Source organism: Rhea pennata, unplaced genomic scaffold (genome assembly GCF_028389875.1).
Source record: "Rhea pennata isolate bPtePen1 unplaced genomic scaffold, bPtePen1.pri scaffold_32, whole genome shotgun sequence".
Taxonomy (NCBI): Eukaryota; Metazoa; Chordata; class Aves; order Rheiformes; family Rheidae; genus Rhea; species Rhea pennata.
In genome coordinates, this window is record NW_026907679.1 from 3551169 (window position 1) to 3575652 (window position 24484).

General features: G+C 57.1%; 1 protein-coding gene across 1 annotated transcript in view; it reads right to left on the minus strand.

Moving 5' to 3' along the window:
- Window positions 1-5409: 5409 nt before the first annotated feature.
- LOC134154583 (adenylate cyclase type 10-like) overlaps window positions 5410-24484 on the minus strand; it is a 42141-nt gene continuing 23066 nt past the window's right edge. Inside the window, exons 9-35 of the mRNA XM_062601258.1 lie at window positions 24225-24321; window positions 23802-23890; window positions 23096-23287; window positions 22731-22852; window positions 22407-22483; window positions 21898-22087; window positions 21067-21119; window positions 20455-20608; window positions 19483-19675; window positions 18961-19047; window positions 18250-18533; window positions 17512-17648; window positions 15674-15799; window positions 14457-14711; window positions 13384-13728; window positions 12849-12900; window positions 11635-11857; window positions 11133-11240; window positions 10585-10763; window positions 9884-10040; window positions 9198-9402; window positions 9023-9119; window positions 8681-8796; window positions 7656-7773; window positions 6809-7004; window positions 6112-6300; window positions 5410-5574 (exon numbers count right to left, since the gene is read on the minus strand). Coding sequence (XP_062457242.1) covers window positions 5410-5574; window positions 6112-6300; window positions 6809-7004; window positions 7656-7773; window positions 8681-8796; window positions 9023-9119; window positions 9198-9402; window positions 9884-10040; window positions 10585-10763; window positions 11133-11240; window positions 11635-11857; window positions 12849-12900; window positions 13384-13728; window positions 14457-14711; window positions 15674-15799; window positions 17512-17648; window positions 18250-18533; window positions 18961-19047; window positions 19483-19675; window positions 20455-20608; window positions 21067-21119; window positions 21898-22087; window positions 22407-22483; window positions 22731-22852; window positions 23096-23287; window positions 23802-23890; window positions 24225-24321 — 4206 coding nt within the window. The remainder of the gene's footprint in view (window positions 5575-6111; window positions 6301-6808; window positions 7005-7655; window positions 7774-8680; window positions 8797-9022; window positions 9120-9197; window positions 9403-9883; window positions 10041-10584; window positions 10764-11132; window positions 11241-11634; window positions 11858-12848; window positions 12901-13383; window positions 13729-14456; window positions 14712-15673; window positions 15800-17511; window positions 17649-18249; window positions 18534-18960; window positions 19048-19482; window positions 19676-20454; window positions 20609-21066; window positions 21120-21897; window positions 22088-22406; window positions 22484-22730; window positions 22853-23095; window positions 23288-23801; window positions 23891-24224; window positions 24322-24484) is intronic.

The window sequence follows — 24484 nt, forward strand, 5'->3', positions numbered from 1 at the left end:
AGCAGCCTGACAAAGTCCTTGTGCAAGGTGACCCGGCCTAGAGCAAATTCACGCGTGGAGGAGAAGGGACTGCCACAGCCCCCGCTGGCCTGGGGAAGCTGTCCGCCTCCTGCTGCCCCACGCTGCCCCACAATCAGAGTTCCTTCCCCTGCCAGGCCCCGCAGCGAGCCTGGGCCTGGGCTCCCTGTCCTGGGACTGGTGTCACCTCCGCCCTCCCCTGAGTCACTGCAGATCTCTGGGGACTGCCGAGCAATGGGAACCCTTCAACACGGCAGGCAGCAGCTGAGGTCCTGCGTGACAGCTGGCCAGAAGAAACACTGGGAAATTAAGATCAGAAAGCTCAGCAGTGCAAGGCCTTAGGGAAGGGGAAGCGATAGTGATTTACAGACTCCCCAGATGAGGAGCTCCGGCCTGCTCCCCCCGGGCTCTACAGGGTTTAGCCGCTCTCACCCATGTGCTCCCAAGCACCAGGACATCTCTGCCCAGGGACCCTCGTGTGCCACAGAGAGGATACAGGACACTGGTCATCGAGGCCTCATCTGCTCTGCAGGGGTCCCACTGATTGGCAACTAAAGACTAGTTTTGGGGTGGACCTTGTGTGCCCTTCGGGGTCCTTAGCTGTTAAGAGATGGGCTTTTGCCTTGGGATCTTGCTAACATCAGTGCCCACCAGCTCGAGGCCCAGCTGCTGCCCTGGCAGGTTTTCCTTGTTTGTTTGAAATCGGTGTGCATTTCCCTGCAAGGCTAAAAGGACAAGGCCTGGCGGGGGCGGGGGGGGCACTAGCAAGCCTACAAAGCAAGGAGGTTTCCAAACCTGGGAGCTGTTGCTTGAAAGTGTCTTTTGGGAAAGGAAAGACTTGCAGTTCTGAGCAGAAGCAAAACATACCTGAGAAGGAATGGCTGCTTGCCGTAGTTGGGGGAGAAGTCTCCTTTCCAAATGCCTCCCGAACCAGCTCGGAAGGAAAGCATTTCCTGATGCCATCTTTGGGCAGTGTCTCCTGGCATGTTGGCCATTCAGCAGCCTTCCTGCATTCCCCTCCACTCGAAATAGCTGATCAGGAAAGAGAAGCATCCACAGAGCCTTTCAGTGGCTGTGGGAGATACCTAGAGAGGCTGGGAAATGAGGCTGGGCAGAGCCAGCCCTGAGCAGCAGGCAGCAGTCTGGGCTGAGGGGCTGGGAGGAAGGAGAGACGTGTGCAGCCCCAGGAGCGGGTGAGGTGGGCAAAGGCGACCCAGGCGGGCGCAGGGCCAAGGGAGACCTATGGGATTTCAAGGGATAGAAATGCCATTTTTCTGTTAGTTTGGCCAAGTGCAGGGCTACCAAGTGCTACTGAAAAGTGTTTTGCATTCTCTTGGTGGGGTTCAGGAGGAGTGAAAAATCACCTTGCAAGGTGGCTGCATTTTCTCAGCTCTGCTGGAGACGCATCATCCTCTAAGAGACGCCCTTCCCCTCAGCAGTTTGGGCCAGATTGCTTTCCCCAAACTGGGTTCTGTTTCCCGGTATGCAAGCAACCAGTAGGCATAGAGCAAGGTCGAGATAGAGCCTTAATGAACTTACAGGCAGCTCCGGCTAATTCTGCTATTCTGGTCTTCTCTGCCCCTCACATTCTTCACAGTGTTGTGCTTTCCTCGAGGTTATTCGTCTGGAGCTGGTGGTCCTTTGCAATACTGATTTACGATACCCTCTCTCCCTTGTCCTTGAGTCCTGGCAGCTATTTGCAGGGTTTCCACAACATCGTTCCAGCAATTCTGCCCTTTGAGACTTGATAATATCACTTACCTAGCAAGTCTCATTAAACAACTTCAGTAGTTCCCGTATGGATGTTAAGTTAGGTCTAAGTGTCTCCCACGGCATGGGTGATCTCGCAGATTTGGGAATAGGCAAGCAAGCAATAATCTGAGACACGTTATGGACTTTCCAAAGGCCTGTATAAGCTGCACAGTCAGGTTAGTTGTAGCAAAGGGCATGCATAATAAAAATTAACACTGTCCTCATTTTCCATCTGATTAGCTCTCTGACAAGGATTAAACAAATCAGTATTCCTATAAATCAGTCCTATTATTATAAATAATAATGGTATCAGAACGTGAAATAACACCAATAACCCCTGAGAGCAGTCCACTTCAATGTAAGAGAGTTCCATTTCCCAGGTAGAATTCATCGATTTTGTAACTTCTGAGTGACTCAGTCTGGAGAGAGCAGCTCCCTCGGTGCCAGGGCAGCGGGAGCTCCAGCAGCATCTTGCTGATGCTCCTTTCACAGCTCCTTTCTACAGTTCCTGCCGCAGCACCGGCCTGCAGCTGTGCACAGCACTGCCAGAAAACACCTGGATTTGGGGAGAAGCTTTCCACTCCTACCTGTAACTCAGATCAGCACCAGCACACAACCTGCTGCTGCAAGCAAAGGCAACCCCCTCTGGAGCCGCCCACTCCGGGGGCTGTACCGTGTTGAGCTCTCGGTTCTTGCCACCGTGAGCCAGTCACAGTGGCTGTGGTTGGAGAGGAAGGCAGCACTGTGCACCAAGATGAAGATGAAGGTGGACACAACCATCTGGGACAACCGCGCTGCCCTCCTGCAGAGCACCGCAGCCACCATGGGCACCCAGAGCCCATGCAGGTGGACCCCATGAAGGAGGAGGAGGGGAGACTCTGGAGGTGGATGCTGTGAGGGGGCGGCCTGTCTGATGCCCCAAGGCCGTGCTCTGGAGCCTAAGAAGAAGGAGGAGGAGGTGCTAGCCCAGCAGGAGGCCCCCGCTGCCCACCAGCCAGGGCACGGCCTCCCCCCCAGCAAGACCAGGCTGGTGCTGGCACCTAGCCAGGGGAAGACGAGCCCAAGGCACCGGGCTTGGAGGTGCAGAGAGCTGCTGTGCGGCCCCTCCTCCCAGACTCCCTTCCACCTCCCCTGCAGCACGGACACAGTGCCCGCGATCACCTCCCACTACTCCGCCACAGCTCTCCTTGGACTGTAGGGTACGTAATTGGATAGGACGGGTTATTTAGGATAAGCATTAGTCGGATTACAGTATTACGATAGCGTGGCGTTGATTATTGAATTCTTAGCGTGTAGTTACTCTTAGCCACAGTTAGGTAGAAGGGACAAATAGGGCATAGCTATTTGTCTTCCTGAGGACAGGTGTTAGTTACAGTTAGTATGAGTGTTATTAGCATTATTAGTGTTGCTATTAGTTATTAGGATCCAGAGTTTGGTGTTGGTTACAGTAGCCTCGGTGTGTAGGTGGTTACAGTAGTCTTAGGGCAGTTACAGTTCAGAGTTTGTTCTCTTCTTCCCGGTGTAGAATTAGTGTCTCTGTATCCGTAGGGAGAGAGGGACTAACCTGGGCCAGACCCTCACCAAGGCTGGGCTTGCAAAAGATCCTGTAGCCCGGAGGCAGCAGCACTGCCACGAGGACCGTCACACGCACACATGCATGGGGTCCCGAGGCCACTCGCAGCTGGTGGTAGGACTGAGGCCCCAAAACCATACTCTTTGCCTCTAGGGAAAGGCTGCAAGACTCTGGCATCTCTTTCACAGGGACATGAGACTAAGGCAGTTCACCAAAGACGTGCCTAACGCCAGGATTTACGTCCTGGAGCACGTCCCACGCAAAGTGACTGTGGCCACAAGTGTGCGCTTCATCCCTGCCTTCCTAAGAAACCTCCTGCGGTTTCTTAGGCACAAACAGCAGGAACCTGACTTCAGGTCTCTCCTGAAGGCTTGCACCTCCTGAGCTGCTGTGGAGCTCTGCAGCGTGCAGGAATAGGACGACACAACGTGGCTGCAGACAGACAATTTCAGCAGGTGCCACCCCCAGGGCCCCCACCTGCTGCTCCTGCAAATTCACTCCAAGGTCAACAGCACAGACACTTTGGCCCCTTCTCTGCTGGAGCCCCTCTGCCCGCTCTCACAACTGCTTGATTTTGCCTGTCTTCACAGCATTTCCTGATTCTCTCTGCAGTGGACACGGAGGATTTCTTCTGCTACTCAAGACCTGTGGCAACAGTCTGGGAGCTGATGAGTCAGCAGGTGTCACAGCTTGCAGGCAAGAGTGGGCCTCCTGGATAGCACTGCCCCGATCCCAGCAGCATGCGCTGGTGCCTCCCACCAGTGGGCAACCTCTGGGGCGCCTACGGCTTGAGGCACCACACTGCAGGGCTGTGACGGAATGGAGTGATGAGAGATGAGATGGCACTGCAGAAACTCTCACTGCTGGTAGAACAGTGGGGAACTGAGTGATCGAAAGGAAACCAAGGCAGTTGTAGGCAAGACTGAATCCTCACTGGATCAACAGATGATTGGGCTTGCAATTGGTTTAAGCTGTGACTTCTGGGGAGAACAACAGTGCGAACTATGAAAGATTAATGCCACCCCCAAGGTGTGGACCCTGCTCTGCGCAGTGGGACTTCCCCCAAGATTCTACCCAGTGAGAAGTGGATGCCCACACCGCGACTCCCCCGTGACCGATGGGGCATCTTAATTCAACCGGCTGGGAACAGGAAATTTGTCCTTTGGCTTCTAATGGGTCTGCAATCATGTATGTGGGATGCTTCACTTCTATTTCTTTATTAATCATGGACTACGGTGGCAGCAAGGTACTCCCCAATTAAGGGAGGGCCCTGTGGCAGCTTACAGGGAGTTTATACAGGATGCCTTTATCCAGAGAATGTTACTTTTTTTAAAAAATAACAATATCTACCATTTCATTAGTCAGGGATAGGAGTACATAATACTCTTACCAACTTCTCTACTTTGGTTGCTGTAAACTATGTCTTTATTTTAAAATGTTCTCTCTGCCAAGGACCTAACATCTGTGTCTTCTTAAGAAACACCTGCTGCAGGACATGAGTTCCACCAAGGACATGCATTTTGCTCTACTAACTCATCACAAAGGTACAACCCTAGACATCCCCTTGTGCATAAAGGCTGCAGAGAGAACAGAAGTTGCATTGTGCCTACCACCCCCAATCCCGTGGGGCTGCAGCAAGGAGAAACTCCAACAGGAGAACCAAACTGGCAAAGAGCTGGGCAGAGACGGGCCTGAAATGGCCCGATGCATTATCTCTACCCAGGAGAACGAATACTACTTGGGAACTACTATAGAACTATAGGAATTAACCAACCCCCCAGAGCTTCACCTTCTCTGAAGCGCTTTGTGCCTTATTTATCATATTCCTCACTTGATGGAAGCCTAAATGCTAAGCTCTTCAGAATGCTCAGACTGTTTTGTTTTTTGGTTTTTGTTTTGAGTATTGACCTTAGTAATTGTGTAGGTGTTGGTTCAGTTTGACTCAGGTTGTGCAAACATTGTTGTGGGAAAGGAGAGAACGAGGCAGAATACAAGCAGGGGGCCGAAGAATGATGCTGAGCATATTAAAGGAAGAAGGAAAGGAAGAAGTGCTTGGACTAGCAGTGTCAGAATTTAATTCCCGGAGAAGAATCCTCCCTTTGCAGTGCTGGCAGCTTCAGCAGGTACCTGGAGCTACAGACCTCTGGCTTTGCTTGGTTCAGGTGCGGAAAATGTGGGGCTGTCTTCAGCCACAAATCTCCCGGGGGGCCTTTTCCAGTGAACCAGCACTCCTAAAGGAGGGGGGGAAAGGCACAGTGAGAGCTGAGAAGAGCACGTGACCTCCAGAGCCATGACTTCTGCCTGGGAAGGCAGCTAAGGCCTCTCTCAGCAGCTTGTTCCATCCATCAGCCAATGAGCCATGCTGCCAAAACCCCTCAGCGAGCAGAAGGAGAGGCAAGGCCAATTCAGACTCAGCACACGTTGACCCTGGCCTCCCAGAGCTGCCTTAAGGAGCAGGGAAAGATTCCACTTCACCACCACTCTGCCAAGCAGAGATGCTGCAAAGGAGCAGCTGCAGGGCATACTGCTTCCTCACGTACCAGTCCAGCCCCACTTGGCAGAGAGGGATCACAGCTGCTCTCTACCTTCCTCTTGAGCAGGGTTAAGAGCACCGACCAGCTCACACAGGACTTTGAGCACATGCCCCTGAAGCTCTCGGGGGGCTCTCTCTGGGGCTACCTGCCACAGTACAGTGCGGCCCACCTTCTGCTACAGCAGGCTCAACTTCTGCCCAGGAAGCAACTCAAAGGCACAGGTGAGCAACTTACAGTGCTCATCTCCAGCCAAGTCTTCTCCAGCAGGTTGCCATGGTCTTCACAGGCTTGGAGGCCCTGGTTGAAGCATAGCAGGCTCTGCTCTTCATTCCCCAGCACCAGGAAAATGTAGGCTTTCAGGTGGTAGACTCTGGGGTAGAAGACGGGGCTTGTGGAGCACCGAGAGAAAACCTCTTCGGCGAGCTGCCGAGAAAACAACAGAGAGGTACATCAGGACAAGTCAGAGAGCCCAGCGATGGCTTGGCACAGAAAAGGGCGCCAAATCCCCAAAGAGAAAAACCAGCCACAAAGAAAGGAGGAGTGCACAGCTAGCAAGGCTGAGGTACCACACAGATCTCTCCTGAGCCCTAACACCTCCTATGGAGCAGCCAGTTCAGCAGGGCTCACTAGCTCATGGCTGAGCAAGACTCTTCTCCTCTCCTGTTTGGGCCAAACAGTCCCACAAGGGAATTCTCACGTGCCCAGGAAGACTGCCTTCACCTGACTGCCTTCTCGTCCCCCTCTTGCTGACACCTCTGTTACAGGAGTCTTTAGCCATGTTGCTCCCTAAGCTGCTACCCTCTGGCACTACCATGACTCCATCCTGTCGTGGCTGCTTCTACCTGCACAGGTCAACCCACTGCTGCTAGCAACACAGCTTTCCCCAGAGGGCCCTTGCAGCATGCCCCTCCCCTTCCTCCACATCCCTTACCCTTAGAGCCCTGCGGCAGCTCTCACGGGCCCTCCACGAGCCCTGCTCCATGTCCTTTTTCAGCACCAGGCTATGGCACTCCAGGAGCCGGCTGCACGCTTGGCTGGCCACAAGGCAGGCGCCAGTGCTCTTCAGCAGCCTCCTGGCCTTTTCAAAGGGCTTCTGGAAGTTGTCCCACTGCCCAAGCCTTGCAAACCTACATTGTCCAGAGGAAAAAAGGAAACACAGACAAACACACACTCAGGCACATTTTGTAGAGATGAGCAAGTAACCAAGAGGTCTCCTAGGCCATAGGCTCCAGCCCCAACCTGGCTTCCAGAGGCAATGCATCCTCTAGGACAAGGAAGCTACTGGGGGCGTACTGGGGGGCTGGGGGGCTGAACTGCAGCGTGTTGTAGCTGCTCCTGATAAGCATCACTGAGAGCACTGTATTGTAATCAGGCAGCAGTAGCTCAATTCCTTCTCTCCCACGTGAACTTGGTGTTCTCGTCTCCCTGCTACATCACAGCTGTATCACAGTCACACAGCTGTATCAGACTGTCACACAGTCACAGCTGTATCACAGCTATATCACAGTCCCCCAGCAACATTCAAGGGGAAAAGGAAGGCTGTGGCTGAATGCCGCCAAGGCATCCTTCCCTGGCAGGGCTCCACAGCAGCACAACCTGGGGCTCCTTGCCACCTTGCTCATCCTGCGTGGCCCCCCGGCCCCTTTCACCACCATGCTCCAGAAGCAGCTGCCTTGGTGGACATGGGATGGGGGCATGTGATGAACGCAGAGCTCCCCCTTTCCCGGCCACAACCACTGCCTGGGCCTCTCCCCACTCAAAGCAAGTCTCCAACTTACCAAAGAGCCAGGGACGAATACAGTCCAAGCAGGATGCTGCTCTGTGCCTGGAGAAGGCAGTTGGCTTCGTTCTGCTCCACGAACCTCCTGCACTCTTCAAAGGACTTATACTGCCACCCTGCAATACAAATGTCTCTCAGAGAAGCAGCGAAGCAGCACCTCCCTCCCTGGTCTCACCGTGCCTCAGGCATTCAGAGCAGCAGAAAGCTCCAGTGCAGCTGGCAAAGTTCTTGGCAGGCAAAGCACTCACAGAGCAACAAACCTCACAGGAAGCAGGCAAGGGCTGCACTTCTACCCTAGCTCCTCAGGGCTGCTCAAGTGCACGGAACTGCTCTTGAATGCAAGGGCAGAGAACATCAGGAAGGAAACAAGAGAACTCCCAGCTCCCCTGACACCACGTCTTACCCTTGAGAAATCCGCAGCTTTCTAGCACTGCACAAAGGCACGCTGCCACTGAGCAGCAAGGACAGCGACCCCAGAGCACAGGCTCTTAGGTGCCTCCTGCTCAGGCACATGCCAGCGCTGCTAGCCCTGCTTCCTGGGGAGCCAGAGCACAGTGAGGCGGAGAAGAGCTTTCAGAAGGGGCAATCTCAAAACACAGCTAGGAAAGAGCATAACTGAAAACACTGTCAAATTACTCTTGGCTCCCATGTTAGAAATGCAAAAGGGAAAAAAAATAACGAGGATGCAGGCGAAGAGAGAAACGCGCACAGCGGAAAGCTCTGTGGAGAAAATATAAGGATTGCTGGAGGCTCTGGGGTCATTGTTCAATCAGGAGAAAAACTGCTTTGGCCAGCGGAACTGTTTCCGTGTTTCCAGAGGACAGGGAGACCTGGCAGAACTCTTGTATTGTCTGCTCTAGTCTCTGGAAGTCTTGTACTGACGGTGCACTTCTGCTTGTGCTGGGAGGGCTCTGCCTGTTTATACCTTGCACAAAGCCCCCAGCTCTGGCCCACAGCTCCAGGGGGGCAGCCTTGCCTGCCCAGCAAACAGGCTCTGGAGGGCTCTCCTCACTGAGCCCTTACCAGCATCAAGCAAGAGGTCTAAGCAGCAGGAGAAGAAGCATGCCTGCCCAACGATCTCATCTGCTCCAGACACCTGCTCCTCTAGCCTGCGCAGCACTGCCTCACATTCCGGGTACCTGGGTTGGAACACAACGAGCCTCCAGGGAGCCTCTCCACGGGCTGGGAGCCCAGGCAGCACCTCCAGACACTTCCCACTCCCCTTCCCAGCACCTCTCTCTCGTTTTCCCTTCTTTGCTCTTCCTCCCAACTCCATCCCACTTTCTCCAGCAGGCCTGTTCTCACCCAAAGGTCCCTGACCCCCCGACACTGCGCAACCCCCACTCTCTCCAGCACCCTGATTACCTCATCTGGAGAAACAGTGCCGTGAAGAGGGTCCTGAGAACCACGCAGCCCAGGTCAGGCTTCTGCAGCTCCATGCAGAGCCTCTCAGCACGATAGCCTGGGAAGAGAACAAGCAGACTTGCACCGGCTCTCTCGGCAGAGATGCCTTCTTGCAGGCGGCGGGGGCAGTACCTACCTACGTCGACGGACAGAGGCAGATTTCCCAGGCTGAGGGTCAGATGGGACAGGGCCTGGGCAAAGCTGGCCGTGTTTAATACCCCTCCTCCAAAGAGCTGCACCTCAGCGCTAAGCTGCACGGCCGCCTGCCCGTATTGCAGCCACTCTTCCCGGCAGCCCAGGTTCTGGCAGCACAGCGCATATTCCAGGTAGGACAAGAGGACCTAGAAGGGTCCAAACACGACAATGCACACGACTCTGTCTCTCCAGGGCAATTCCCTGGCCTGGAGGGGACAGGCCACAACCCAACTGCCAGCTTCTCTCTTCCACCCTCACAGCGCGCACCCATACGACCAACTCTTCTTCCTACTGCCACTGCTGACTGCAGCTGTGCCAAGACAGGGGCCCCCGGCCTTGCACACCAGCATTATCAAGAGCCACGAGGAAACTACAGAATACACACAGTGGTGCTGCCTTAAAGCCAGAACCACCTCCATGCTCACAAATAGGAAACAAATCCAACGCGAGGGACTACCAAAAGCAGCAGCAACCCACACCCTCTGGAAGTTCATCCAGAAAAGGGCAGGCACACGCACATCTTTGGGCTCTTCTTGCCGGGGGCAGGCCCTGCTGGTACTCTTGCCAGGCCAGGGAAAAGGAGCCGTGTCAGGGACGGGTCTGCTGCTGCAGAGAGAAGGCACTCACGTGACTCGCATCCTCGGACTCCTCGGCCGTGTTCACCTTCATGAGTGCTGCCAGGCGGGAGAGCCTCCGACTGCCAGAGGCGCTCTCCAGGCTGAAGAGCTGCCGCAGTAAGGACAGGCAGTGGCTTTGCCGGAACAGCCAGGGGAGCCTCTGCCTCCTGCCACACAAGGGAAACTGCTGGGCCACAGCCGCTAGGCGCACTGTGCCGAGTCCCACGGGGCGGGGGAAGCAGGGGGATGGAGGAGACGGCTGCACCTCCTTGCAGAAGGGCAGCTGACGCAGGCACGGCCGCAGCTATACAAGCGGCAGAACCAAGGAGCACCACCCAGGAAATGTGACTGCTGAAGACGGTGTCTTGGCACTACAGCCTAGGCAGGCCAAGCAAAGCTGGCCACCGGGAGGAAAAGGGGCCTTGCACGGGAGGCCTGCGCCTGGCTACAGCCTCTGAGCTTCCTCCCTCTCACAGCTCACCTCCGCTTACGCCGACAGGCCCACCTCCTGCTCCTGCCAGCACACTCCCTTCCCCTCCCCACACTCTGCTCCCCACTAACACCTCCCTGCTCTCACCAACACCATCTCCCATGCCAGCACCCCAGTAGCTGCCCAGTACAACCCACAGCTGCTCCATCCATTAGCCTCCAGCTCCCTCAGCAGCTTTCCCTCTGCCTAGAAGAGCCTTTGCTTTCCCTTCTGCGTCTTACCCTGCCTCCTGAGGAACGGAGCAGTCTCTGTTCTTCTTGTGAGAGGCATGCTCTGACTTTTCCAGCACAAGCTGCAAGGCGGTGCCAGTGCAGGTCATGGGGAATTTCCTCTTCAGAAGGCTCAATGCCTTCCTGATCATTGTCTTTGCCAGCTCCGTTTGTCCCATATGGTAGCAGACCTGCACAGCAAAAGGGCTTTCAAGGCAGTCCCGTTTGGCACAAAAGCTCATCCCCAGTCCATCAAGCAGCCCCAGGCACAGCTGGGAATCCTGAGCCTCCCAGCTACTGGGAACGCTAAGAACAGGGATACTGGGAAGGCTCCCAAAGGGCTTCGATTCAGCACATAACCAATTGCATGTCTCTGGTGGAATCAAGGCCAGGAGCTCAGCTGGTTTTGGCCAGGGGGCAAAGGGGCCCCAGGAAAGCAGGCTGAGAGCAGTCGCAGTTAGGTGGGCCAGGGAGAGCCTGCCCCACCCCACCCTACCCCACGGGAAAGCATTCAACTCCACCCACCGGGGGAGCCCACCAAAACCACCCTGTCACCTTACCTCTCCTTTGAGGCTCAGCAAAGTGGCTTCTTCAAAGCAAGCAAGCGCGTTTCCCTTCTTAGCCACCAAGGTCCTCAGCACTTCTGCTTTCTGCAGGTTCCGGAAGGCCTTTGAACAAGCACACAGAGAGCAGCTGAGCATCGCTGCCAAGCCTGTCCCCAGCCCCAGCACTCCCAGGTGCCTCACCTGCATCTGCCCCTGGTGATGCCCACCCAAGCACAGTCACGCTGCCTCTCACACCACGCACACAAGCACTCCTTTGCACCACCTCCTGGGAGGTGCACCTTGCACCAAGGGGCTGCTTCACAGCCCTGTCTCTCTTGCCACAGGAGAGGCAAACAGGAGGCAAACGCTGGGTCTCCCTCCCACCAATTCGTCCCTGAGTCCCCACAAAGGAAGGCCCCCAGGCAGGCCCTATTGCAGTGTGGAAACTGGCTTGCCCAGGGCAAGGCACTTGAGAGGACTCCACGGGCAGTGGGCTCTGGCAAGCACGGCAACTCACCAGGTAGTTGTCGGAGACGTGCAAGTAGGCAGCCGCACCCTCCAGCAGATAATAAAAGGCCCTGGCGTCATTGCCCACTGCCATGTAGTGCTGAGCCAAGGGCACAAGCACCAAGTCCACAATGGCCTTGCAGCTGCAGGAACACTCCACACCCTGCGTCCAGTGGGTCTTGCTGGGCACCTTGGGCATCCATTCGGTCTTAGCCAGAAACCACTTTGCCGCTCTGGAGACAAGATCACGGAGAAAGAAGACACCAAAGCACACACCAGCGTCACCAACACCGCTCCTTCAGCCTACGTTAAAGACACGTTCTAGCACAGCACAAGGCCACACGCACGAAGGCACCGCACGGGAGCTGTGGGTTGCACAGCCTCCCCAGGCGTGCTGAGGGAGCTCACTCAGTCCTTCTTTCTACCCCACACAACAGTGACCTGCACCCAGAGTTCCCTGGGCCCTCCCAGCTTACAGCTGACACCACTGACTCCGGAGCGGGCTGCAGCCCCCCATCGTTGCTATGACTTCCCCCTGTGCTCCTTCCTCCCTTCTGCTCTCACCTTCTCTCCTCCCTCAAGACCTTTGGCTCTCCCTGCATGGCAAGCAAAGCCAGGACAACTCACTCACACAGCATGCTTTGGCAAGATTTGTTCCCTGACATTGCAGGCCCATTGACCAGTATATGCTGGGCACTCTGAGGAGCCCTGGGGCCCCAGAGCACAGGCACAGTGGACTCAGGCAGGGCAGAACCGGCACGAGAAGCAACAGCTCCCCTTTTCAGCAATGGCAAGCCATTCCGTTGGCCACAGTTGTAACAAAGCAGCAGGAGCACCGATCCGGTTGGCGCCTTTGCTGCCCCTGCTCTGGAGGAGCACTGCTCTTTTAGGCAGGCAGGGAGACCAGCTGGCATTTCTGTCCCCTTCCACAAGCCACCCTGCCTCCAGGGGCTGCTTTGCCCCTGCACAGCTTGCAACACTGCTCTCTAACAGCTAGAAAGCCAGGGCTGCTCCACTCGAAACCACCATCAGCACTGGGATCCCACTGGCTTCCCCAAAGATACGCATCCCCATGGCCATCGCAACCCAGCTGCCTCTCACAGGCCTGCTCTTGCCAATGCTAGACTCACAACGGGCAGCCCAAGCGGGGAACTCCGCTCATCTCCTCTGCACACCCTCACCCCACTGCCCCCAAAAATCATCTTCAAAACCTTGGCTCCTCACCGAAAAATCTCCTCCAAGCAGCTCTTCTCTTTTGGTACACCACTTGAAGCATCTGCAAAGAAAGCATGGCATCAAACACCTCCTCACTGCACATGCCGTAGAGCTGCTTCTTGCCATTCTGTAGCACCAAGGGAGGAAGAGCAGAGACAAAGGCTCTGGCGGCAGCTCCCTCTCCACCTCCTTCCCTGACATCTGCCTTCACTGTGGGGCTCGACTCCAGACTTAACCCAGCTTCACCAAGTGTACTAGACACACTAGCTAATACACCTCAGCCTGCTGAGCCACGCGTGCATCTCTGCCAGGAGATGGGCTGCCCTCCCGTAATTCTGGGAAATGGCAGGTGGACACGCAAGGGGAGAAAGGCGCTTCGCTGTGGACACATCATCGCTCTCATGTGGAGCTGTGCTCAGTGGAGAAATGAACTAGTCCTACAACAGTATCCGCCTTGCACTGGAAGCATCCCCACGCTTGCGTGAAACAAGTGTGCAGTAGGAGTGGGCAGGACCCAGGCTCCAGAGCAGGGCACACAGCATACCCGTAGAGGCGGGGAGCTCGTCCGACTTCATCTCCTCGCTGGTCGCTAGGGAGGCCTCCCAGCTGCGCCAGTAGCAGTCGCTGCCATGCTCTTCTCCGCTCTCGGCCTCCTGCGTGCTGCCCAGGGCCAAGCGGTGGAAGGCAACAAAGTCGCCTCCCCCGCAGCACTGGCACTTGTGCGCGTGCCTCTCCAGGAAGGCCGCACACTTGTGGTGCAGGGCCACCCTCTGTCCCTTCGGCCACAGCTCGTACGCAGCCTCCTGCAGCAGCGGGGCGCAAAAGGCCAGCACGCCAGACTCCAGCCTCGCCCTCTGCTTGCTCTCCTCCACGGATGACTTCTGGGCATCTGAAAGGCAACGGGGCTTCCCATCAGCCAGAGCTGGGGCCAGAGCTGGGGCCAGAGCTGGGGCCAGAGCTCAGGCATGCCATAGCTGCACCATGAAAGACAGGCCTTGGCGTAGGCCCTTGGCAGGAAACCAGCGCTCCTGCACTCAGAGCCTCCGGGCCAGACAGCAGAAGGGCCCACCTTGCCTTCCTCACACTAGCACGGCCAGCGCAACGGGCTGCAGGCCTGCTCTCCCTGCCAACAGGCTGTGCAGCTGCGCTCAGGCGGCAGCTGGGGATGCTGCCAGCAGCAGAAGCAAGACACAGCCAGCTCTCTCTGCCCACTCTGCAAGACACTCCCAGCCTCCCACGCTCCCCCGGTGCTAGGGGACAATAAAGATCAACGCACACTAAATCCCTCATCTGCACACAGCGGGAGGCTGGGTCAGCAGGTCCGGGCTTTCGTACTCCCTCTCCTACATGGGCTATGAGCCGCGCTTGCAGGCAGGGCAGCAGAGGGACTCGCAACACCTCACTGCAATATTGCCCTCCAGCACAAAGCACAAAGCACAGGCTCCTCGGAAATGGACTTGTCAGAGCTTTTAACAACCCATCCCTAACTCCCCGGGGTGCCACGAGCATTACACACCTCCTCCGGGCAGGGGGCATTCTCTGGGGAGCCCCACCAGGGACACAGACAGCGGCAGCAGCAGCCTGCAGTGCTCCCAGGCTCCCCTTACCACCTCTTACCACTCTCCTCCTCCAGAGAGTTGCCCGACCCCTCGGTGGGAACACTGCTCTCTTCTGCCCCCTTGGAAGCATTCAGCCACTTGAGGATGTTGCATCTCACCAGGGCATTCAGCGCCTTGTTCAGCTTGGCCCTGCTCCACCCGGGAAGGATGTGGAACAGCAGCTCCGTGCTAAACAGCGGCCCTAGGATGGCTTCACACTTCAGAACCATCTGCTCCGAGGGCTTCATGCTGTCCAGCTCAGCCAGCGCAATCCCTGCCAAAAGCAAGCCACACGTCTCTCCCTTGTCCACTCCCCACCATCACAGGCTGCATTAGCTGCAACACTCGAGAGGGTAGATTCTTCCCTAGGGACCCAGCCCCTTGGACAACTGCAACCCAGGGCACGTGTCTTCAAGATGCCTCTGCTCCTGCTTGACTCACAGGAAGCAAGGACAAGGGAAAGCAGAGATGCTCAAACGAACGCTCCCCCACCACGGATGAGCAGGGCAGCATCCAGCACGTGCATATGTCCGGGCATGCAGCTTGCCAGTTCTGCGCTCTATTTATGTCCACAGGGCACACAGACAGAGAGCTTTTCCTGCACCGCTGAGGCCAGCTCTGAGCTCCCCACAACCCCGCATTTCCCTTGGTCACACAAGACTTTCCCCTTCTTGGACAAAGCAGCTCCTTCAAGAAGAACACTTGGACACGGGGGACATTTCTGCCACTTGCATTCGGCCAGGGCTCAGCTCGAGGGCAGCAATGCTCATTCACAGCTTCCCATCAGCACCCCCTAGAAATGGGGCGATTTCTGGGCCAGCCCAGAAAACAACAGGCAAAGAGAGATTCGCAAGACGGATTTGGTTGGGCTTCAGTGCCTTGAGGCCCCCACAAGCAGGAGAAATTACAAACAGAACAATGAGGTGCGAAGCCTAGTTCAAAGCTCAATCGGAGCCATGACAAATATCCCCTGGAAATGCATTTTCTCTTGCTGAGAACAGTCTGCTCCCAATACCTTCCTTTCTCCGCCCCCTGCCCACCCCACCCCACTCAGAGCAGACAACATGCAGGTTTCTCTGTGGACAATCCCACGGCACCAAAGCAACCTGCCCAGCAGAGTCCCAGAGCGGAGAGGCTCAACTCTGCAGCACACCAAGGCCCACACTCTCCAGCTCATGCCCTGGCAAAGGCACCCAGCACTGCTGCCAGCTGCCGCAGCGCGGCTCAGCCCCTCACCTTTCAATGTAGGGGGAAGTACAGTGTTCTGCAGGGTCACATCTGGCCTCACGGTGCACACCCTGCGGTCCTTCCCCGCGCTGGAGCTCCGTGCTGCTGCAGTGGTTGAAGCCTCCGTCACAGAAGCTGAGCGGCACAAGGGAGCAGGAGAAAGCGATTAGCAAACGGAGACAATTCATGTCATGACTTCCTGCTTGCAAACACTCCAAAATCCACCTCAGCTGGAACAAGGCCTGCCTCAGGTGGCCTGATGCACTTGGCCTGCACCAAACATGCTCGCTAAGACGAGCAAATCACTTCCCTTGCATACCTTTGTTTCATAGCCCTTCCCTAACATTAGCTGTTGCCAGGCAGTTTCCCCAAACTCTCCCAAGTCAAAGGCTCCAGACCTCCTGACTGGGGTAGCAATGCCTCAAGGCAGAAGGCAGCAGTGTTGCCGTCATCCCAGAGGCAGGCACCTTGCCAGTGCAAATGCAAAATCGGGGGTCACTCAGGGCTGCTGCCAGAGCCATGGCAAGCTGGTTGGCATTCATCCCTAGGTCGTGTTACCACTGCCGCCTTCACTTAGTAGCACCTTTGGGGGCTTTCACACTTTGGCATTCAAGTTCCCAAGGCCTGTGCCTCGCCTCTGCTGGGTTTGATGTCAGACTTCTTGGCAAGTGACCTTCTTTGCCTTTTGCCCAGGGAAATACACGCACATTCCAATGCCTCTTAAATAACACGCCTACATCGGCTAGAGAGCAGAGTTCTCCAGGGCATCCCAAGAATTTGGGCGGCGACTCAAAGGGCCAAAGAAGGGATTTTCCACAGCAGCACCTCCAACGTCCCCATGAAAATCCACCCGCGTGGGGCATGCTAGAGGCAGAAGCAGCATGCCCCGCTTTGTGCCTAGCCGGGGTCTTGTGTTTAATCTCTCGCTCTCTTTAGCCAGAGCATGCCCAAAGCCAGCCTGCGGTCAGGCTGCTCTGCGCCTGCCTGCCCTCGCCCCGCACACGGAGCTTCGTAAGCAGCTGTGCTCAGGGACAGAAATTGCTCTTTCCCACCCCTTCAGGCAGGCTTCAAACTATGCTTTGGCCTACAAGGCAGAGGAGAAGGACAGCAGGGGCTCACAAAAGCCAGAGTCCTCAGACCACCTGCTGATGAAGAAGTTTCTTCTAACCAACAAACGCGGTGTGCGGCAGGAACATAAAGTGCACCAATACCATGTACCCATATAGGGAAGAGCCTGGCCCCAGCAGGAGCTCTCCTTGAAGCAGCAGACCAGGCGTTGAGGACTCCAGGCATCCATTTGCCTTCCCTTGCCCTCAAGTGTTTTCGCTAACACACTCAACTCTTCAGGCCCTCTGTCTGGTCCTCTAAATGCCTCCCACCACACATCCCTCAGCTCCCTCCAACCTCAACCCTTCAGCATTCACCCCTAGCAGGCCTTACAGCACCTGGCACCATGTGTCACTGACGGACTCAATCCAGCCCCGTGGCTGTGCACAAGGAACATTCCAGCCACAGGACTCACCACACTGGCCCAGAAGAAGCACCTGTGTTCCTATGAGTTCACGACAAGACCAGCACTCATCTGAGTGCCAGGCAGCGGCTCTGCTCCTCCTTTGAAATTGGCTGCCACGGCACCCTTACTTGTCCTCTCAAAGACACCAGAACTCCCCGGCCTCGGCTTGGGCTGTCCCAGCAGCAAGGCCTGTACAAACCCACACCTGATCCACACCATGCTCTGTATGGCTGCAAGAGCTGACAGTGCCAAGTTCACAGGGGAAGCCTCGGCCAAGAATGCGCTGGGGAAAATGCACCACAGCAACTAGGCAGTCGGCCACAAAGGTGCTTACTGAAGAGGCTCTCCCACTTGTCCTCTCGTTTCTCATCCTTCCCCAGTGGGTGGAACAAGAGCATGTCGTGGCCAAGAAGGTAGCGCAGCAGTTCCTCACAGTAATAGGGGATGCCGTAGCTTCTTTGTGTCAGCAACCTGCAAAGGAGCACATCCAGCACTCACTGACACAGGCAAAGGCAGGCGCACACGCACACTTTTCAGGTGGGCGCTGAGCCACTCGGGCAGAACACAGAAACCAATGTCTTCACCACAGCTCCACCTCACTTCTGAAAGGGCCACGACTCCCACGGGCTTTGGGGCCTGAGTCACCCGGAAGATACAGCCTTTGCTGGAATCCTCGGGAAAAGCAGTGCAGATAGAGCCCCAAGCAAGCCTTGTCCTTCGTGTCCCCAACAGCCTAGATGCTCTCCGGCACCGGTGAGAACCTTTGCCCCGGTGAATCACCCCGCAAAGCCTCAACGCGCAGACTAATGCCTTTGCCACCCCTGAGCCATGCCAGCGTGCAGGACCACTTCCTTCCTGCCTTCCAGTGCAACACAGAAGGCTGGACACCTCCCATGCTCTGTGCCTAGGCAGCTGCCCACTCGCAGCTCACAACTGCCAGTATGTCCCACTGGCTAGAGGCACTGGCCCTCCTATAAGCTCTGCACTGCCTTTTCTAGGGCTTCACTCCCTTTGGCTCTCTGCACAGCTTCAAGCCCTCAGCAAGAGCTCACAGGCCCTGCCTGTGACTTACGTCTCTAGATCCTGGGGCAGGCTGACAACTCCAAGCGCCTGGCAGGCTTTCTGCACTACAGCAGAAGGCTTCAGCTCTCCCAGATGAACACAACTGGTTTTCGGCAACTTCAGGATGTCTACGGCAGCTTGGCAAAGCCTCTGTCTTCTGCAGTGACTGGCAGTGAAGCTCATCACCATGAAGATCGAGACATCCCTGAGCACGCTCCACATAAGACTCCAGGAGGGAGAGTCGATGCAGTGGGCGTTGTCGATGACAAATACAACGCCATCTTCTTCAACAGTCTGAAACAAACAGCTTGCTCTGGAGGGGTTGTGATGGGTTCTCAAGTAGCCTCCATAGCAGCAATTTTGGCCTCTTTCTCTCCCTCTCCAGACAGAGGGGGAGAGAGAGAGACAGAGAGAACGCTCTGAAGCCTCTTTCCTCTCCCCAGCTACTTAGGCATTCAGAATCTTACTGACTTGCACCTTCTCTGAGACTTTAAGTCCTCTTGTGCAAAGTAGGACAGAAGAACCTTGTTGCTCCTCCCGAGCACGTGCGCACCAACTTTATGGGAGGAAAGGTATCGGGGGTATGGGCAGGGGTGCTTGGGTCTGAAGGGTAAGGACTCAGGTACATCGTCCTCCCGCCAGCTCCCACCACTCTCCTCCTGAAGCCTCCGCCTGTGGCATTGGTGTCTTCCTCTGACCCCCGAGGGAGAGAAGAGCTCACCTTCTGGAGCACTTTCTTCAAAACCAACTCCAGCTCCATTTGCCTTTGAGTGCCACTCATCTGGGAAACTGCCGTCGAGAGGGGAAACTGCCCAGAAAAGCACAGTCATAGAGAAACAGCCTTCCAGGGCTTGCAGCACACCTACCCACCACACAACACCAACCCAGCAAAATGCCTCTCCTGGCCTCACCATCAGCCCTCTCCCCAACACAGCTGCAAGGAGACAACGCAGTGCAGATACCCCCGGGAGCTGAGAACAGAAGCCCTCTGCTTGTTCGCTTGTGATGGCAGCCCCGGGAGGCAGCGCACCACTCACACAGCACTCAGCTCAACACAAGGTCATCAGCCCCATCTCCAAGCTGCTCTTCAGTGCCTTTTGCCCACCGCGCTCAGGAACAGAAGCCTGCACTATATGCCCCTGCTCTTCCCTCCAGGCAGCCAAGCGACTCCCCACCAGAGCCTCCGAACTACAAAAGCTCACAAGCAGCCCTTTGCCAGGGCCAGAGAGGGCCTCGCTCTCACCTTAACGAGGAAGACGTCGTTGAGGAGGCAGTAGCTGCTCTCTGCCATCAGCCCTTGGAGCTTTGCCTGCAGCACAAGCTGTCTGGCACTGCACGATTGACATGCCTGCAGGCCCAGAGCCATGGCCAGCACCATACGGAGGGCAGAGTAGACCTGCTTAAGGTTTAGCTCTGTCAGTTCCACGGCCACTACCCTGCCACGCAAAAGCAAAAGGGACCGAGATTCAGAGAGCAATGCAAAGAGCTGCAGACTTCCAAGGCAAAACTGTCAGAGAAGAGACACATCATCCAGGGCTGTCTGCAAGGGAGCTCTGGACATACAGCCCCAGACAGACTGTTCTTCCGCACACCTCCAAGTGCTTCACAGAGGGCCAAGCTTTTCCCCGCTTCTTACAAGGAAAAGCCACAGAGGGGCAATTGCTGCCAAGCCCCTGGTAGAGCCACCACCACACCCGGTGTCTCCACAGCTCTCAGCACCTCCCCCTGCACAGCAACTTGCCAGCTGAAGAAGCAAGGACTGAGCAAGTTGGGCCTTTGTGTTTGAATGCCACAGCTTTGCCATCTGCCTCCTATACTACGGGAAGCCATGGCTGACGCAGTGGCCTTTGGGGATAAAGCCCAAGGACAAGCAGCCTTTCTCTGGCAGCTCCACCACACCACTCCCGCCTCCCCCAGCATCTTTCTTCTCTTTACTCTCCAGCTGCATGAAAAGCACGCAGCTTGGGCTCTTGCTAGCCCTTGCAGCCTGGCCTAAGTTTGCAAGAGCAACAGCCCTGGCTCCACAAGCCACTTCCAGCTCCCGCGAGACCTAGTAGGAGAGCGTGCAGCTGCTCCATACCAGCGGCTCCAGGAGGCTTTTCAGGGATGCTGCAGGCCAACGGCCAGCAGCACTAGCAGACGGGCTCAAGGATGCCACGAACATCAGTGGATGGGCAAGGGAAGTGTCCCACATGTAGCGCTCCAAAACACTCACCTGTGGCCAGCAGCCTGGCCCAAAGATGCCAGCTCAGTGAGTAAATGGCTCTTTCCAGAGCCAAGCACACCCTCAAACGCTAGGATGCTGCTTTCACGACAAGTCCTGTAGGCTTTCAAGGCACTTTCAAAGAGGGCAATCTCCTCCTCGCGACCTGTGAAGGCAGACAAAAAGCAAGCTGCTGTAGCGAGCTCAAAAGCCAACAACCTTGGGCAGCCTCCCCTCTTGCTGCCACTGCACCTTCCCTCCACCGCACCTGCGAGCCTGCCCGCACCCAGGGCTCCTTCCCACCCCAACAGCTACAATTCTGCAGCTAGGACTGCCTTAGGGCACTCACAGCCCCACCTTCCTGCTGGAGCCTGGGAGCAACTGCGTTCTTGAAAGCTCCTGACACGCAAACAGTGCAGGAAGGCAGGAAGCACTAGGCGTCTCACTCTGATTCCCACCTCCACTTCTGGCCCAACTCCAACCTTACGAACGAGCTATGAGCCCAAACCTGATGGCCACTGCAGGAAACACCATCCCTTGCAAAAGCATCTCCATTCCCAGGCTGGTACTAGCAGCTCCCAAGGGCAAGAAATGGGCATACACAAGAGCAAGGCATTCACCTACCGAGCAAGGGGCCGTACTCTGACCTCTCCTCCATAAGATCCAGGCCAAACATGCTAGCAGGGGGAGAGAAAAACAAAAGTCAGTGAAGGAGGCAGAAGCTGGAGGACAGAGAGTCATGCATGCAGCTGAGGACACACTCTTGCCTACCCGCTCTTCTTTTGAGCATAATGGCAGCCTGCCCACGCTCCCACCACCAAAGTTCACGCTCATTCAGGAGAGAGTGCAAACACCAAACAAGCACAGGGAAATCTTCCAGCACATGGAGCACAAGGGCTTCTGACCACACCGGCACAGCACACACTATCAACGTGCAAGCAACAGAGGCCAGAACATCATCCAAAGAGAACCTACAAGCCTGGCCCAGAGGAACAGCTCCAGTTTCACCAGCAAGCAAGCAGGAAGACAGGCCCGGCCACCCACACTTTCCCAGGGGACCAGCATGGACCCAAGTGCTTTCCAAGAGCTTCCTGCTCAGAAGCAGCCGAGATAATACCCCCTGGGTGGGTCACAATTGCCACCGCATTGCCACGTGCATGTCAGCAAGCAAGCACAGGGCAGAAAGCAGAGTTGCAAGCCCTCTGGGCCTACGGACTCCCGAGAGCCCTCTCCACCCCTACGCCATCACTCCCACTCTCCCAACAGCAACAGGCACCAAGGGGGACAGGCAAAAAGCACAGCCGTGCTATGGCTTTCCCTCTTCCCAGCCACAGCGGTGGGAGGCCTGGGGAGGGCAGCAGCTTGGCCTCTTTCTGCACAGCTCCTCTTTTTGCCCAAAGCTGCACCCTGGGTGCCTCCACGCCCCCAGGCAGCCTGCTCAAAGAGCACACTCACAGCTTCTGCGACATCCCCAGGTACTGATAGACAGTGCCAGGATCGCCAACCCCCTTCATCTGGGCATTCGGCAGCTCCTTGAAGTAAGACCGGGGCAGCCGGGACGCTGCGTAGGTCGCCACATCGCAGGACACCAGCCCCGGGTAGTGCTCCATCAGCCGGGCAGCCAGGTTCACCTTCTGGCCCATGACTGCCACAGAGAGAGAGCACGCGTTGACGTCCTCAGGAGAGCAACCCGCACCACCCTTCCAGGCTGCCGGCTGCATCCCCCGCAGCACAGGCCAGCACAAAACCCTGCTGAGCACGAGCGAGAGCAACAAGGAGGCTCAAAGCCCGTCCCCCGTCGTACGGCGGGACCCGCTCCGCCTCCGCCGGTCCCGACGCGTTGGCGCAGGCCAAGCCCTCGTCCTGGCCCGGCGCCCAGGGCCCACAGCTTTTTCCCCGACACTCTGCCTCTTCCTGTCAGAGACGCGGCCCAGGCACCCGCTCCGCAGACGGACACCTCGTACCTGTGTACTCGTGCCTGACGCGGTGGCCGACGACTCCGCAGAACGCCGTCCCGCTGGTGACCCCCACGGACACTGCCCTGAGGCGCAGGCAGAGCAGCAGGGATCAGCAGCGCCCGTGCGCAGTCCTGCCTGCCCACCGCCGCCCCTTCCCCACGTCCCCGCGCTCTGCCGTCTGCCCCGGCAGCGCAGGCCTCGGGGACCGGCAGAGCCCGGCAGCGGACACGGCAGCTTGAGCGGGCTGCGCGTGCAGAGCAGCCAGGCGCTCTGGCACCCCTCCGCACCCCCTGCCCCAGGCCGTCCCAGGCAGCATGCCTCCCCACTCACTCGATTTTCCCCAGCCTCCCGGAGCAGGCGGTGGAGATTTTAATCGCGCTTTCCAAGGCGCAAACGCTCTCGCAGGGCAGCTTTCCTCCAGGGAGGCCAAACACACACAGCAGCGTGCAGCCCTGCCGAGGACAGAGGCAGCACACCTTGCCGCAACGCCTGCACCAAACCCTTCCCGCCCTGAGACTCCAGCCTCCGCCGACGGCAGCAGAGCTTCAGGGCAACCCCAGGACACAGGGTACCGCTCCCAACGCCGAGGCAGAGCTGCTTCCCCTCTCCCCACCGCGCGAGAGACAGAGCCGCTTCCCTCCTCTCCACCACCACCCTCGCCCTCGTGCGCGGGGGCACTGCTCCTCCACGCTCACCTTATCAAACATGGAGATTTTGTTGATTTCGCCCTTGTGAGGACGGAGGATCTCCGAAATCAGCACGCTGCTGTCCTGGATAGCCTTGCAGATTTGCGTTAGGTTGACCTTGGCAGCAAACTGCAGCTTCACAAAGAGGCAGGTGACCGGCCGCAGCTCGGATAGGCACGCCAGGGGCTGTCTGTCGTCAATCTGGAAGACAGCAGCGGGCCACCTCCACCAGCCAGCTCGCCCTGGGCGCTTCCTGCCTGCAGCAGATACCAAGGCAGAGCGCACAGAGCGGCAGCAGCGGGCGCTCTCAGAGGAATGCAGAAAGCCTCCTCGCAGTGCAAAGCAGGCGTCAGCCTGCGCAAGGCAGACACACCACGGTGCAAGGTGGCACTGGGCATGGATGGACACAAGGGGCCACCCTCAGCAACGCTGTCACCGCTCTGGAGGCATCCCTCTCTTACCCCAGGGCCATGGCCAGAACAACACCAGTGGAAAATGCAGAGGGCAATCCACCCCACCCTCACCCCCGGCGCTCTCTGCAGGAGCACACAGTCGGCAGGTTTCTGGCCCCTGCAGCACTCCTTTCCCAGGTTTTTGCATACGGGGGCATTTTCTCTGCATTTCCTGCTGCCTGGAGAGCTGCCGCTCTGCAACACACATCTCCTTCTCCCCTCCCTCTCCCCCAAAAGGCACCTCCCAGCACTCGTGGCCATACCTTGCGCAGGACACTGGCTGGGATGTACTTCCTCAGCACCTTCCCCTGAGCACGATGAGGGGCCAAGGTAACCGCAGGCCTCAGGACGCCTACGCAAGGAAAATACACGCGGTCACTTGCAGCAGGGCGCTACGAGCCTGGCTACGGGGGCCTCGCAAAGCAGGGGCTGGCACTGCAACTCGGGGAGCAAGATCCTCCGCCCTTTGCCCGTGTGTTCCTCTGGCAGGTGCTCAGCCACAGCAGTCCCCTGGAAGCAGCAGGAAGCAGCCAGTGCCTCTGCCGCAGCGCAGCTGCGCCCCAAGCACAACCACTAACTAACTGCAAGGAAGGGAGAGGGCAGAGGCCAGGCCCCTGCGGCCCCTCCGCAAGCCAGTCCCCATCTTTCTGGGCAGGCACAGAACAAGGCAAAGCCGGGGCACTCACCTGGCATTTCAGGAGAACGGCAGTTCAGCTGGGCTCGCGTGAACTTGGAGAAAAGGTCTTCGCGCTCCAACACAGACATCCGCTGCACTCCTGTAACCTGAAGGCACACACAGCAGAAGCACTGCCATCGGCCTCCCCAGGAGTCCCAGGGCACGCGTCCTACCCTCCCTCCATCCCGCCCTCGCTTCCCAGAGAAGAGGAGGAGATCTCCGTGTAGCAAAGCCACCTTGCTGGATTTGCACCAGGACAAACGCTGGCAT